The sequence below is a fragment of the Pithys albifrons genome, chromosome 3 (assembly GCF_047495875.1).
Source record: "Pithys albifrons albifrons isolate INPA30051 chromosome 3, PitAlb_v1, whole genome shotgun sequence".
NCBI lineage: Eukaryota > Metazoa > Chordata > Aves > Passeriformes > Thamnophilidae > Pithys > Pithys albifrons.
The window spans coordinates 24,825,826-24,840,067 of NC_092460.1; the positions used below are offsets into that span (position 1 = coordinate 24,825,826).

Consider the following 14,242-nt stretch of genomic DNA (forward strand, 5'->3'; position numbering starts at 1 on the left):
AAGATCATTAAACAAGCAATAAAAATAGTCACAAAGAAAGAAATGCTTGAAAAGAAAGTATCATCACCAAGCAGAGAAAAACTCAATTATAGGCCTACTAGCAACTTAACCTCCATAAACACATAGAAAGCAGAGTGCCCTAATAGAAAACAGATCAGGTTGGGTTTCTAGACACTAGTTTAAAATAAAAAGGAATTTGAAAGTGTGGAGATCGAAGTAACTGAAACGAATATTTAGAACTGCCAGGAACATTGTTATTTTGGTGTCATAATACACATTTTTCTGAAAGCATGACATGACAAGCAGCTTAGTTTTGACTTTGCAGCAACACTAACACGTGAGCACATTGCTGCAGTGAGGTAGAACAGGAGATTAACAGCACTGAGCAACACTACAGAACAGGTTAGTACACTAAATGAAGAAACCCAGAAACCCATAGTTTATAAACTATTTGCCAAACAGCATCATGAAGCCATATTTACAAAGCATACTTGGTAAGTGACTGTGCCCTCTGCTGTAGAAAGTTCTCCCTTTGTGTTTTAACTGTATGAATACTTTTCTTGTCCAGAAGTTTGGCAGCAGATGGTATCTTCTGAATTAGAAAGTTGTCAGCAAACCAGATAATGTTAGCTGTTAATGTAATGGCTGGCACCTGTGAAGACAAAAAAAAAGCAGGGGGAAATACTACTGAGTAGCAATAGACATCATTAACTACAGAAATACTATGCCAGGATGCATGGGTTTTATGCCTCTTTTAAGCCAAAACACATAGTTCAATTTATTTCTGCATAACTGTTTTCTGCAAAGTATTACATTCATGTTAAAAAAAGCTTCTTCCCTAGAAGTTCACTAAAGACACCAGAGGCAAAGTTAACACCACTCTCAGTGACTCTAAACAGCATTAGACTATTTATTAATTTCTTAATACCATCCAATATTAAAAAGCCCCAATCCCCTTTGGTCTTAGAGGTCTTTCAAAGGACATGTTTACAGCCAGGTTCAAATCCAGAGCATTTATTCAGTACCAGAGTACTCATAACTCAGTTTTTTGTCCTCAATACCACAATAATCCTGAGAAGAAACATTTTAATGGTAATTTCAAGTTATTTTAGAACCATCCTTGGAAAGAAAATGGAAAGGGGCAAGGGTTATAAAAAGTAGAAAATTCTTAATTCCGCTTTCTGACCTTTTTATTTTTTTAATTTGTGTGTTCTTTGTTGCCCAAGTCTGTGCTATGCTATTCAACTAAGAAAATTATCTACTTCATAACTGAAGATTTATTTCCCCCCCTTAATTATTGACAAAAGAATAAAGCATTCACCTTTTTACAGACATCCAACAATGACTTGTAAAATTTCTTGTCTACAGTCCGAAAAATCTGAAAATGCAGTACAAAGAGGCCACAGATGCCCACGTATTTATCTCTCTGGTCAATTTCTGAAGGTTCACCTGCAAAGATATACCTTTTGTTAAGTTTACTCCCATACAAAAAGTACAATTTTAGAAACAGAGAAGCTGGAAGGAAAAGCATGAGTTGCGTTACCAAGTTTGGCTTCAACATTTGCAAAAGCTGTGCGGAGAGTATGAGCAAATTCTTCAGCAAATGTGCTGTTCTTCGACACTGACACTCCACCATTTAAGGAATCAAACTGTTGCTCTATACAGGCCTGAGCAAAAAGGGAAAGAAAGCATAATGATAATGTCATGAATTTTGGACCCCAAAAGAGTGATTTTCAAGAGATGAATACTGGAAGAGCAGACTGATTTAAGACTAACCTGAAGTCAAGCTTCTACAACATACAGAGTTTTAACTGTGCTTTTAACAGTTGTTATTATTATAATAACAGGAAATATTAAAAAACGCTTATACCTGACATTCAATCCTCCATTTTATTTATTTCTTATCTTCTTTAAGGAGCATTTATAAAGAAAATATTTGATGTGTTAATGCTAAGAAACTAGATGCATATTTTTATTATTGCACTTTCATCATCATCATGGCTAGGCTTCGCTAACAAAGATTTGGGAAGGGCTCTCCCCATGCTTGTTACAGGTGTGCTGGTGGCTAAAAAAGCCAATGTGGGATAGACAAGTCTGGTCGCAAAAGGCACAGCAGAAAGTCTCTTTAGGCGATATTGGTGAGGAACGGTTCTTTCTGCATTGTCTTTTCTCCTCAAGACGGACTCTCCGTGCATTCTCAAAGGAAGCAGCAGCGTCGTGAATGGTGTGTCTCCATGAATCCCGATTGGAGGCCAGAGTGGACCAGTGGTGGCAGTCAATATGGCCAAGGCTGAGGTGTTGTTTCAGGGAGTCCTTGTATCTCTTCTTCGGGGCTCCTCTCTTGCGGCAGCCGGTGGCGAGTTCACCATAGAGCATAATCTTCGGAAGGCGGTGATCCTCCATCCTGGAGACGTGCCCTGCCCAGCACAGCTGTGTTCTCATCAGCATGGCCTCGATACTGCTGACCCCTGCCTGTTCAAGAACAGACACATTGGCCACATAATCAGTCCAGTGGATGTTTAGGATTGAACGGAGGCAGCGCTGATGGAAGTGTTCGAGAAGCCGCAGGTGGTGGCGGTAGATGACCCATGATTCAGACCCATATAAGAGAGTAGACAGAACAATGGCTCTGTAGACACTGATCTTTGTACTTTTCTTCAGGTGTTTATTGGACCAGACTCTTTTATGGAGTTTTCCGAAGGCTCTGTATGCCTTTGCTAGCCTGTTGTCTATCTCTTTGTCAATCTTACTGTCTGAGGAAATGATACTTCCCAGATAGGTGAACTGCTGGACTGACTTGAGCTCTGATTCGCCTATGGTGATGTGGGGATAATGGAAGACTTCCTGAGGTGCAGGTCGGTAGAGAAATTCTGTCTTCTTCAAGCTGACTTCCAGTCCAAAAAGCTCAGCAGACTCTGCAAAGTAGAATGTTAAGCGCTGCAGAGCTGCTTCTGTGTGAGCAACGAGGGCGGCATCATCAGCAGAAAGCAGCTCACGGACAAGGTGATTCAGGGTCTTGGTGTGGGCCTTCAGTCACCTTAGGTTAAATAGGATTCCATTGGTACGATATCGGATATAGATGACATTTTCTTCATCGAGGTCTGCTGTGGCTCTTTGGAGCATCATGCTGAAGAAGATTGTGAATAGAGTTGGTGCAAGAACACAACCTTGTTTCACACCATTGGTTATTGGAAAGGGCTCAGAGAGTGCATCGCCATATCTGACTTGTCCACGCTGATCCTCATGTAGCAGGATGATCATTTTGAGCAACTTGGGGGGACATCCTAAACGTTCCAAGATCTGTCACAGGCCTTTTCTGCTCACAGTGTCGAAAGCTTTGGTGAGGTCCATGAAGGCTACATAGAGACCTTTGTTCTGTTCCCTACACTTCTCTTGCAGTTGTCTGAGAACAAATACCATGTCTGTGGTGCTCCTATTGGCTCTGAAACCACATTGGCTTTCAGGTAGTTCTGCAATAATGGGTACTAATCTGTTCAAAAGTATTTTTGCAAGGATTTTACCCTTCACCTAAACAAGATTATCATGCAAGTTGCTTGCTGGATGTGATCTATGATCTTGTAGCATAAAATCACACACTACTGCTCATGGCTTTAAAAAGTCGCACAACAGTAAAAAATAGAGACACATGACCCTGAGATTAGCTCAGTTGGTTAAAACTTGGTTGTAATAATGCCAAGGTCAGGGGTTCAATCCCCTGTGTGGGCCACTGACTTAAGAGTTGGACTCTATGATCCTTGTGGGTCCCTTCCAACTCAGAATAGTCTGTGATTTCATACTTTTTAAAGATTTTAGAAAAGTCTTTAATAGAATTGCATTTGAACATAATTTTAATGTATTTTTGTTAAGAAGAGGCATTTACAGCACAGTAGGGGAAACTTCCTGAATGAATACCAGTCAAATCTTACTGATGTCGCAACCATATAATGAAGTCAAACTGTGCTTAACTATTTACCTACAATTTCCCTTTTGAAGGCTTTTACAGAACAAATCTTCTTCCCTATGCCATTGTAATTGCAAGAACTGAGCAACTGACTCTGCTTCGACCAAATTCAGCAACACTATCCTCTGCCCACTGTGCCACAACCTCCAATTTCAATGTCTTAAATACACACCTTCCTAAAAAATGATGGCTTCTTATATGAACACATTTAGGTTAACTGTACTCAAAGTGTAATAATCCTTCTCATCCACCTGTGCACTTACATATTTCAGGGGTATGTACCACTGAAGCAGTTCCTAATGACACCTAATGACATTCCTAATGACACCTAATCTCATTCTTAGGAATGAGATGTCACACAACATATTTTTGAGATTCCTGAGGAGACTAATTAATTTGTAGCTAAAATGAAGTGGATCTATGATATGTAAGCCTGCTCACTATTATGTGGACAAAACCAGACTTCCTGATAATACAGAGTCCTAATGCAAAGCTGTCTGTGTTTCTCTAATTCAGCAAAACAGTCAGCATTTCCTGCTACCATTCAAAGCTTGGCACAGTTCAAGCACATGAAACGAGCAAGGAAGGATGTTACAATAGACTCTTTTTTTGCCTCCCATGCACAGATTCAAGTGGCAAATTCACACATCACAGTAATGGAACAAAACCAAAATACAAACAAACAAACCATTCTAAAACAAGGGTTGTTTTCATGTAAGTTTCCCCTGTTATACTGGGGAACATTAATTTCATTACCTGAAATATCATTCCTTCAAGTAACTGACATTCCAGTTTTAACAGCAGTTTTTCAAATGGCTTTATTTTATCTTCCTGAATTCCAAACTTGGAAGGGTTGTGATGGACAGACTTTAGCAGCCTGTAAGGAGTAGGTGTGGAACACATACATACATGACAATTAAAACACAGTCACAGATTTATCACATCCTGCACTATTTTGATAATAAATTTTGATTGTTCACACCTGCTGCCCTTAGCAGCAACTGCAAAATAAAAAAAACACAAACCAAAAACACCCAAAAACCCCACAAAAACCCACTAGGTCTGTACAAGTAATTTTCACTTGAGTAACTCCCACTTAATTTAGGATTTCAAGGAAACAGTTATAATTTCACTAATTTAACTACTTCTGTAATTGTTGACTCTTCAGTTTTTACTTAAGATAACATTCTTTCTTAAATCTGCATGCCCATCCCCATGATCAGTACAGACAGGTGTAGTTTTAGATCAGTTCTGTACACAACTAAATTTCTTACTGAACATACTTTAAACCCCATCAACTATTCCTCTGTCTGCCAAAATGTTTACCATGTATTGAAAAGGTAACATCCAGGGCTTTAAAAACTTACTCATGCTGCTAGAAGGGCACTGCTGGGGCTTAGTCCTGCTCTTCACTGAAATTTCTGGAAGACTCTCAAGAGTTTTCCAGAAATCCATGTTTCAACACTAACACTCCCGCACAGACAGACATGCTTTCATCTTTTATGTTGTGGGAGTATTTTTCACATCAGAGACACACCTCTTATACATGGTCCAGTGATCTTTCAGCGTGGCATGATTGTCAATTATTTCATCCAGAGTGATCAAGACTGTGAGCAGCTCTCCTAGATGCTCATACACTGCCTGTTTCAGAAGGAGAAAAAATAAAAAGGAAAAGGACTGTACTTAATAAAAACTTTATTGCAGTCAGATGGGGCATATAAAATTTCAGTTCCTTTCAATATATTTTCAGCCAGCAAGACATCAGCTAGAGAGTTAAATAGGGGATTTCATGGTCTGGTTGCTTAAAGATTTTGTATTTCTTGTAGTGACACAAGGAACACAAAAGCAGTGTTTGCACACAAACTCAATTCATTGATGTATTTTGACACTGGATATACAATTTTTAAAATTGTCTGTATGCAGAAGCACATATTGCAACAGGGGAGAATGCAAACATTTTACAGCTAAGAAAGCAAGAATATGACAGAGATGGAGATACCAGCCTTCCCACAGAACGGCCAGAAAAAGCTGATTAACAAAATAAAACCTTTAAAGGAGATTCCAAATTGAAAGTTGTATTCAAAAGGCCCTTTCTTGCCGCTCTTCTCAGGATTAAAGATCAAGACATATCTATATTAGGAAATGCAAGAATTCTGAATCATTCCCACCTGAAAATGAACTCCAGACGTCTCTATAATTTTAGGTGCATTCCTATAAATAAAGTAAATATTTTAATGACTTTTTAATCCTTAGAATATATCATATTTATCAATACTGTATCATGATGTGTTCTTTGTTTCTTGGGGTATATTTTTATTCATTAACATAGTAATGTCAGGAAACAAAAGAACCTCCAAACCTGATTAAAAGTGTGTGCTATAATCAGATTTAATATTGTATTTTATATGTAATATTGTGTTTTTAAGTGTACAGCATGTGACTGGTTCAAAGCACCAGTTGTATTCAGTTCACAAGTGTCTCAGCAATTCCCAATTCAGTTATGTTAATGACAAGTACCCTGGATACACATAGCCTTGGGGCCCAAAAAACAAAATCACTTCACATATTTAATCAAGCCATGTCCAAGCTACACATCCAGCACCACATGGAAAGTCTGCCTTTGTGCTGTGGTACAAGGCAAAAATAAGAGCAACAAACAGAACTGAGAAGAACGATGCTATACTACTGGAGGATGGGGAAGGAATTAAGAGTCTGGCAGTGATATTCAAAGCTAAATCCAACAATTCTATTCAGAACTAAACTCTCCTCAGTTTTCAAAGGAGCTAAGTTCAACTTCAGGTGTTAAAACCATGGTTGTTCTCTGGGGAATATATACCAAAACTTACATATTTAAAACAGACTGTGGAAGTGATTTTTAAGCTTCTGAAGGTACTGGTGTCTTGCTGTATCAGACAACAGGATGAATCTTTCAACAAAGTAAGGATGAAAAAACCCCAGTATCTCAAACATAAAGATTAACTGCCCCTCCTTGCAACTCATTATATATAAGCACTGTTTTTTCTGAGAATAAAACCAGTTTATGAAGCTCAAATTTGCACAGCAACAAACTATCTGTATCTATAGACAACAATATTCCAAAAATGACCATATCTTAAATAGAACATTCATATTTTATACATTGAACTACATTATAACATTACAGCATTTTAGGGAATAATTACTTGTTGCTGGTATACAGAACAGCCAACTGGTGCACTACATTCACCACCACTTCATAACATCGTGTGACAAAGCAAGATAGCTCCTGAAAAACAAGAAAATAAAATGCATATATATGTATAGACCCTCCTCATACACAAGTTGTCGTTACATCAGGAATACCAAACATAAACTACTGAATTTGCAGCCCAAGCTCCAACTACATCTCTAAGCCAAGTCAGCGGACAAACCTACAGGAGGATGGCAAACATCCTACTAACAGCTCTGAAAAAGAACCTGGGACTAAGCTAGGAAACTACGAAACACAAGCTTCCAGTGTAACTATGACTATTTATGCTATTGGTTCAATTTATCGAAGACAATAAGAAGTGACTTGACAACAGTGCCCAATTACTCGCAAGGGACAATATACCTGGTAGCATAGTCTGTGCTTTTTCCCCACTAAATTCAAGAGTCACACTTTGGGAGTTGGTGATAGTCTAATACAAATTAGGAATTACCACAGAAGGCTGCACCCACCATAGGAGTGGTAAGCCACATAGTATTGCTTTAAAACAAAGGAAGTTGATGTCTTTAGGAGGTTTGCTTGACTAAAGCAGAACTTAAGCTCAGTTACGTAACGCACAGTGAGTAAGAGCATGTCAGCTCCAACCATGTAGAGAACTATCTTGATTTTGATAATGAATTTTAACAGGGCATTCCTCGAGCAACAGGATAAATTAATCTGAGCTTCCCTTATCTGCAATAATACTTGGTCATTAATGCACCTTAGAATCGCATTGGGAAAAGTCAGTGTGTGATGGGTCTGGCCAGTCAGCACACAGATGGCTTTACAGCAGACAGCCCACACTGGCTAACGAGCCAGCCTGCCACTGCTGCCAGAAAACTGGCTACCAGCTGAATTCTGTCTCCCTCTCCATCAAAAATAGATCTTATTTTGGCTTCTGTAGTCTATTAGTCACCAGTTTTCACAAAACATTACTTCTTATGCTTGTATTGCTGTAACAAGTGCAGTTGAAATAAGTCAACAGATTCCAGAGGAATGGATTAACAGACAACAGAGCTCATGTCTCCTGGCGAGGGAGCCCCAGCTCCCATTTTAGAATTTTCAGGAAATAGTGCAATTTAACAGCATATGCATATTAGCAACTACATAATACAGACAAGACTATAATTTTAGAGTTCTTCAAATAAACAGTCTTTGGCACAATCAAGTCTAGCTAACTAGTGTTTTAGAGTATTATTTTCACCATTTTTGGCATAGTTTTGACATAGAAAATTTGAGGCTATTGCATCTAGCTAACCAAGGAATCCCAAACCCAGAAAACCAACAAACCAACAGGTTGGCATTAGCTCTACAAAAGCCACTTTTCACCTCTTTTGTCAACTTTATGTTTTCACACCATCCTTGGAGATATGCTTGTAACATTGGCCAGAAAAGCATTTCCTAGTCTATGGATATAGACTACTCTGAGTGGATTTAGGAGAACACAACAGGTGAAAAAGAACAAAGTCCATAAGGAAAATGTTTTCCTCATAGCTTTACCCTAAGCAATGCACATCTGTTAGCACAGTAAACTCTCCCTTTGGGGTAACATCTTGCATTTCCCTTTCTTCCACAGTGTCTCAACAACTTCTAACCCACTGCAGCATATATACCATGTGGGCTCACAAGAAAAGCTCCTGTATTTCTGTGTAGTGTTTACCCTATAAATATACACATCAGCATATAACGCATACATAAACAAACTTGTTAACCAGAGCGGGTTTGCAATGCACACAGACATCCAGACCCTGCTCTCAACTTTCACCTGACTCTGCAAAAACACAAATGTACAGTAGCACCATCTCAGAATCACAAAAGGTCTCAAGCATCTGATAGGAAAGAAACAGAGAATGAAGGACAAAACCTACAAATTTCATGGTACAAAAAACCTTGAAAATGGGAGAAAAAACCTAAGAGATCCTAACTGCAATTGGGCACAGTAAAAAAAGGTTTAGAAACAACTTCCTATAGCATTTGATCTGTTATGACTCGGTTAATGACTACTGTCATGCTACGATACAGCAAGGAGAGAAATTTTAACCTTTGTTAAACTAGGATTTCCTTAAATATTCTAGAAGCTTCCTGTATATTCTCTACTTGAACACAGATATTTCATGACAAGCAATATTGCATAAAAATAGAAACATTTTTGGGAACAGGACAGTCGTTATATCAAGGTCAAAAAGCTTCACAGTAGACTGAAACCCAAGAGCACAGGAAATCCTCAGAAGAAAAACAGATTCTGTTTTCATGCAAAGGACTCTGAACAACCAAACTGTATAAGAAATGAGTGTTCTTCCACAAAAGTTTGAATGACTCACAAGTAATTTTTTTTCAGGACATGTTTTAATTTTGATTTCTTCTATCAGCTAAAAAAACACATATAAAAATTAATCCATTGCCAATATTCAATGAAAACCAAAAGTTGCTAATCAGAACCATAAAAATGTTTAACCTATCTTTAACCTTACCATCAAACATATACAATCTCAATTTATCTCCTCATACAGGAATTTTCTTAAGTAAATTCTAATTTCTTTGAGCAGTTACACAAAGTGTAATTTGTTCTCTCATTAGACTTCCAGAGACAAGTATAAAAAGCCTCAAAACAATGTGTGACACGTCAGCTGGTTGTGACAGGTCTGCAGGCAAAACATAGTAACATATCAAATGACTGCAATGCCTTTCAGCAAAATGCAGACAGGACAAGGCAGGCTGTTAAAACCACTTTGCAAGCAAAATGAACTTTATAATTGCTGTAAAAAATCAAAACATACTCTACCTGCAAGAAAGAAACAAATCTTCCCATCTGTATTTGGCAATCTCCCTCCACCATGCTTGAATCTGTGGCTTAAAAGAGAAACATTTGTCAACGCTTCCAAAAGCCTGTGTTACACCTGTTAGGATTGAAGCTTGACCTCTAAGCCATCTGTCATACAAGTCGAGTGCACTATTAGGAGTGCATTGATGGAGCCTCAGAAACTCTTAACTTTGCTTTCCTAAACTGGACTTATTTTTGAAGTTTCTTTCTCATTAAAAATTGCATAGTTTATAAATCAGATACAAAGCAGGAAAAAGTATCTCCATCATCTGAAAGAAAATAAAGAATATGAAACATAATTCTTTAAAGGCATATGTATTATGTAACATCATGTAAAAGTTTCCTTTTTTTAAAAGTTTGTATGAAAGCACTAGGTATTTATACTGCAAGGAAAACACAGATGTTATTTACTGAAAGAATATACTATATGACTAACTGTAGCAATGCATTCTCAATACACGGCTTTAGAAAATAAAAAAGGAGATGTAGCAATGCATTCTCAATACATGGCTTGGAGAATGTCATGTCAGAAATGGGCTGATGAAGAAAATACACCAGTCACGGAGAATGCTTTAACAACCGATGTTTTTAATGTGGTTTGAATGTACTGAATGTAAAAACTGCATTGTCACTGCTTCTTCTTCCCATAACCCCCTGCCAGGCCAGGGGCCTGGGGAAAGGACAGTGACCTCATGTTACCTGAAACCCTCTCCCATTGAATGTAAATACCCTTACTCCTTTTGGCACAAATTCAGACTGCCCCCCTTGTCCCTTTTGGTGAGTTTGTATCCCTCCAAAGTCCATATAAACCTGTACCCCTGATTAAACGTCCTCTTTGTTCCTGCCTTCTCCGGTGGTCCCTGCGTGTCCTTTCTGGGGGCTCTGAGAGACCACATGGTCGGGGTAAGCAGAGAGCACACACTTCTCCCGGGTTAAAGGACTGATAATACAGGACCAGGAGAAGTTCCATATCGTTGCAGATTCCTTCAACACACAGCATAATGAGGCTACAAGAAATCAACCCTCATAACTAACTAGAAGGAATATCTTTCCTTGAGAAAGTGATTTTCTTTTTCCTACATATCCTCCTGCTCAATAGAACAGGCACATCATCACAGCTGTGCAGCATTATCTGTATGACACAGAACACTAACAGCATCCTATGAAAGACAACAATTACATCACCAGTGCCAAATTGTTTCAGTCATTTGAAGCAGTTTTAACATCACCTGAAAAAAATACTATCTTTTTAATGTGACTAGAGATTGATGTTCTAAACTTGAGATTTTCCTGTTGGGCCACTCTAAGCAAAAAAAAGGCTTACAACTGCAAGTTTACCTCCCTAAGAAATGCAGGTCTTATTGCTTCACAAAATATGTTCTTTCAGAGCAGTTAAAGATTAAAGGAGTCTCCATACGTCTTTAGGATGGAGCATCTGGGAAAAGATATTAAATATTGCTTCCCCTTCACACATTTTATGTCACCTTTACTCTGTTTAGTCTATGTCCCAAAAAAACCTATCCAAAAACCTATTGAATAAAGTTTCTAGAGTAGCCCCAGCCACTGCAAAGACAAGATGGGAGAAAATGCTTTTTTTACACAGATGGAAAAAGCCAGCACAGTATTTGTTTAAATTTCATCCATCCTTGAGCCAGTAATTTTTCCAGTGCTTTAAAGTAAGCAAGCTTGCTGTTATCAAAGCAAATGCTACAAGTAGGGATACGGAAATGGAGAACATAATTTCTGCATTCCTACCTAGCCCAAAGAAGGCTGACCTCTCCATTCCTGCCATTCCCAAGTATTGTCTGCACAACACCCTTCAGGAACAAACTGCTGCTGTAATATATTAATCTGCTACAGTCTGACTTTTTCATGCTAGAGACATGAAGAAGTTTTAAGGGATCTCCTAGATAATTTTGGCAGCAATGACTAAAATCTTTAAAACCACTTCTAATAAATCATGAGAATCTGCGAAGAAAAAACCAAACATCAAAAGAACTGACACACAACAAACCCCCACACTTTTTCATTTTCCTTAACCACGAGTGTCATCTTATACAGCACTTAAAGGAATGATAAACAGTCCATAGCTCAAAGATTTCCCACTGCCTGACATTTCTGGTACAGTCCAGGCTCTTGAAAAGCTTTGTAAAAACCCTTCTACCATACTGCTATGAAAAGGCTTTACTTTTCTCTCCAATTACTGAAATAGAAAATAAAGTTGGGTGATAGGTCTCTGAATCAACTCACCAATACATTCAGTCCTCAGGATCAAGATCTGCGCTTATTCCCACACTAGTATCATATAAGGTGGACACTTAAGGCCAGTCATTCAGGAGTTACCAGTTTAATTCCAAGGCAAAAAGCAGCTTTCACCTAAAGCAGGATCTCATGATTTGTCAATTGAAGTGACTTGCAATCACTTGTTCCTGTCTTACATCAGGGTCTAAACAGCACCATGAGCACTGTTAGCTGCACTTGAGGGACAGGTGACATTAACACAATCCAACTTCTCTTGGAATAACTGATTGCATAAGTAAAGTTGGTCAAGTTATTTATTAATCGTTCACTGTTTTATTACAATCAAATCACAGATTTATTGTTTTACTACAACCAGTGTAAAATCTAGTCCTAGTAGGAAATAAGTTGGTTTAGGATGCATTTACATGTGAAATACATGCATTCAATGCCATACTTGGAAAAACAGCTGCTGCAATAGGTAAGCTGCATGTTAGACATTTAACACAACCTCAGCATCCCACACTCCCTACTTCTACTGTAAAGAAATTTTCCTGTTAATGTAACAATATTTACTTGCAGGTAACAGGGCTTTGCGGATAAACCTTATCAATTATCTTAAGCTAACTCAGGACAGGTACAAGGCACTAACATATACACCTATAACTTCAAATTCATTATTTAGTGTGCATCAGTTAAAGACACAGAAATCATGTATCCATATTATAAAATTACAGTTATTGCAGCACTTAATATAACCTGAAGCAATAACTTAAAACCACAAACTTTTTACAGTAAAGGGAGCTACTTACCTCCTTCTCCATAAAACAAGAGGCCATTATAAAATTTAGTTTCTGCCTAGTAACAAAAGCAGAAATTTGGTTTTTAATAAACAGGATAATATAGTCATGCTACAAAAATTATTTAGACATCATATTTTGTTTCTAAAGAATAAATCTATGTATCAGCTTTCCAATCTGCAAACATTTTCATACATAGTAATAAAAATTAGCTGAATTTACCTCATATTTTAACTTCTTGATTTCACAACAAAGAGCAGCATACACAGTTATTACTTTGTTTAGAACCTAGACTCAAAGGGGGAAAGAAACACACAGATTATCAACAGATTCACATTTAGAGGGCTTGGTTTTAGGTAGAATAACTGTTTTATCTTTTAAGCATGAAGTGCTTACCTTGTTTTCAGTCTTTATGAGCTCCAGTAGGGAGGACTGTTCATATGGTAAAAGCTAAAATTAAAATTTTTAAAAAATAAAGTCACAAACAAAACCAACAAATTAACAACTTTAGAAAACATTGGTCAAAATTACATTTATCCAACCAGGCATGTATTCCCTCCAGTTTAATCTCAAACAAGGTCTGCAGTAAGAGAGCAATAATTGCACACTACTGGCAATCTGCACTACAGGAAACTTTTGCTCTTCACATTTCCTTTCACTCTAGGCAGAATATAACCAGGTACCCTTTATACCATTTACAGCAATTTACTTACAAACCTTGAAAAGCAAAAACATGGTCGCTATAGAGTATGTAGGAAAAAAACAGAAAACATAAAACATGAATTAAGAATCCCAAAGGCCAGAAATAGGAAGCAGAAAATGTATCTGTATGCAGGCACTGACATTTTCTACTGAAGTCAGCCATGCTATTGACTAGTTTATACATATTCAGCACTGTGGTGACCCCACATAAGTTACTCAAGTTATTCAGACAAGGCGGTTCCTTGAAAGTGCCCCTTCAGCACAGACAAGTTCCACAGGGCAACAAAAGTGCTTTTATATTTTGTCTGCAGATTCAGCAAAGAGAAAAAATAATGCTCCACAGAGGACAGAGTACTTAATGACCAAGGAAACAGCCACCTCTGGAAGATAGCAAATACTGCACCAAGGCCATTAAGTAAAAACACAAGCTATAAATACACACACAATTCACTCTGTGGTTTTACAACTATTAGTGAGCTTGCCAGGAACCCCAA

At 37.9% G+C, this 14,242-nt stretch overlaps 1 protein-coding gene across 2 annotated transcripts in view; it reads right to left on the bottom strand.

The window, feature by feature from the left end:
* Positions 1-14,242, bottom strand: part of WASHC4 (WASH complex subunit 4) — a 42,222-nt gene that overhangs the window by 23,148 nt on the left and 4,832 nt on the right. The window contains exons 3-13 of one of the 2 annotated variants that reach the window (XM_071551041.1): positions 13,443-13,496; positions 13,269-13,334; positions 13,059-13,104; positions 9,970-10,031; positions 7,144-7,226; positions 6,130-6,172; positions 5,499-5,602; positions 4,718-4,838; positions 1,544-1,667; positions 1,322-1,449; positions 492-652 (exon numbers count right to left, since the gene is read on the bottom strand). In XM_071551041.1, the coding sequence (XP_071407142.1) occupies positions 492-652; positions 1,322-1,449; positions 1,544-1,667; positions 4,718-4,838; positions 5,499-5,602; positions 6,130-6,172; positions 7,144-7,226; positions 9,970-10,031; positions 13,059-13,104; positions 13,269-13,334; positions 13,443-13,496 (992 nt within the window). Of the gene's footprint in view, positions 1-491; positions 653-1,321; positions 1,450-1,543; positions 1,668-4,717; positions 4,839-5,498; positions 5,603-6,129; positions 6,173-7,143; positions 7,227-9,969; positions 10,038-13,058; positions 13,105-13,268; positions 13,335-13,442; positions 13,497-14,242 lie in introns of both variants that reach the window. The other variant, XM_071551040.1, reaches the window with a different exon arrangement.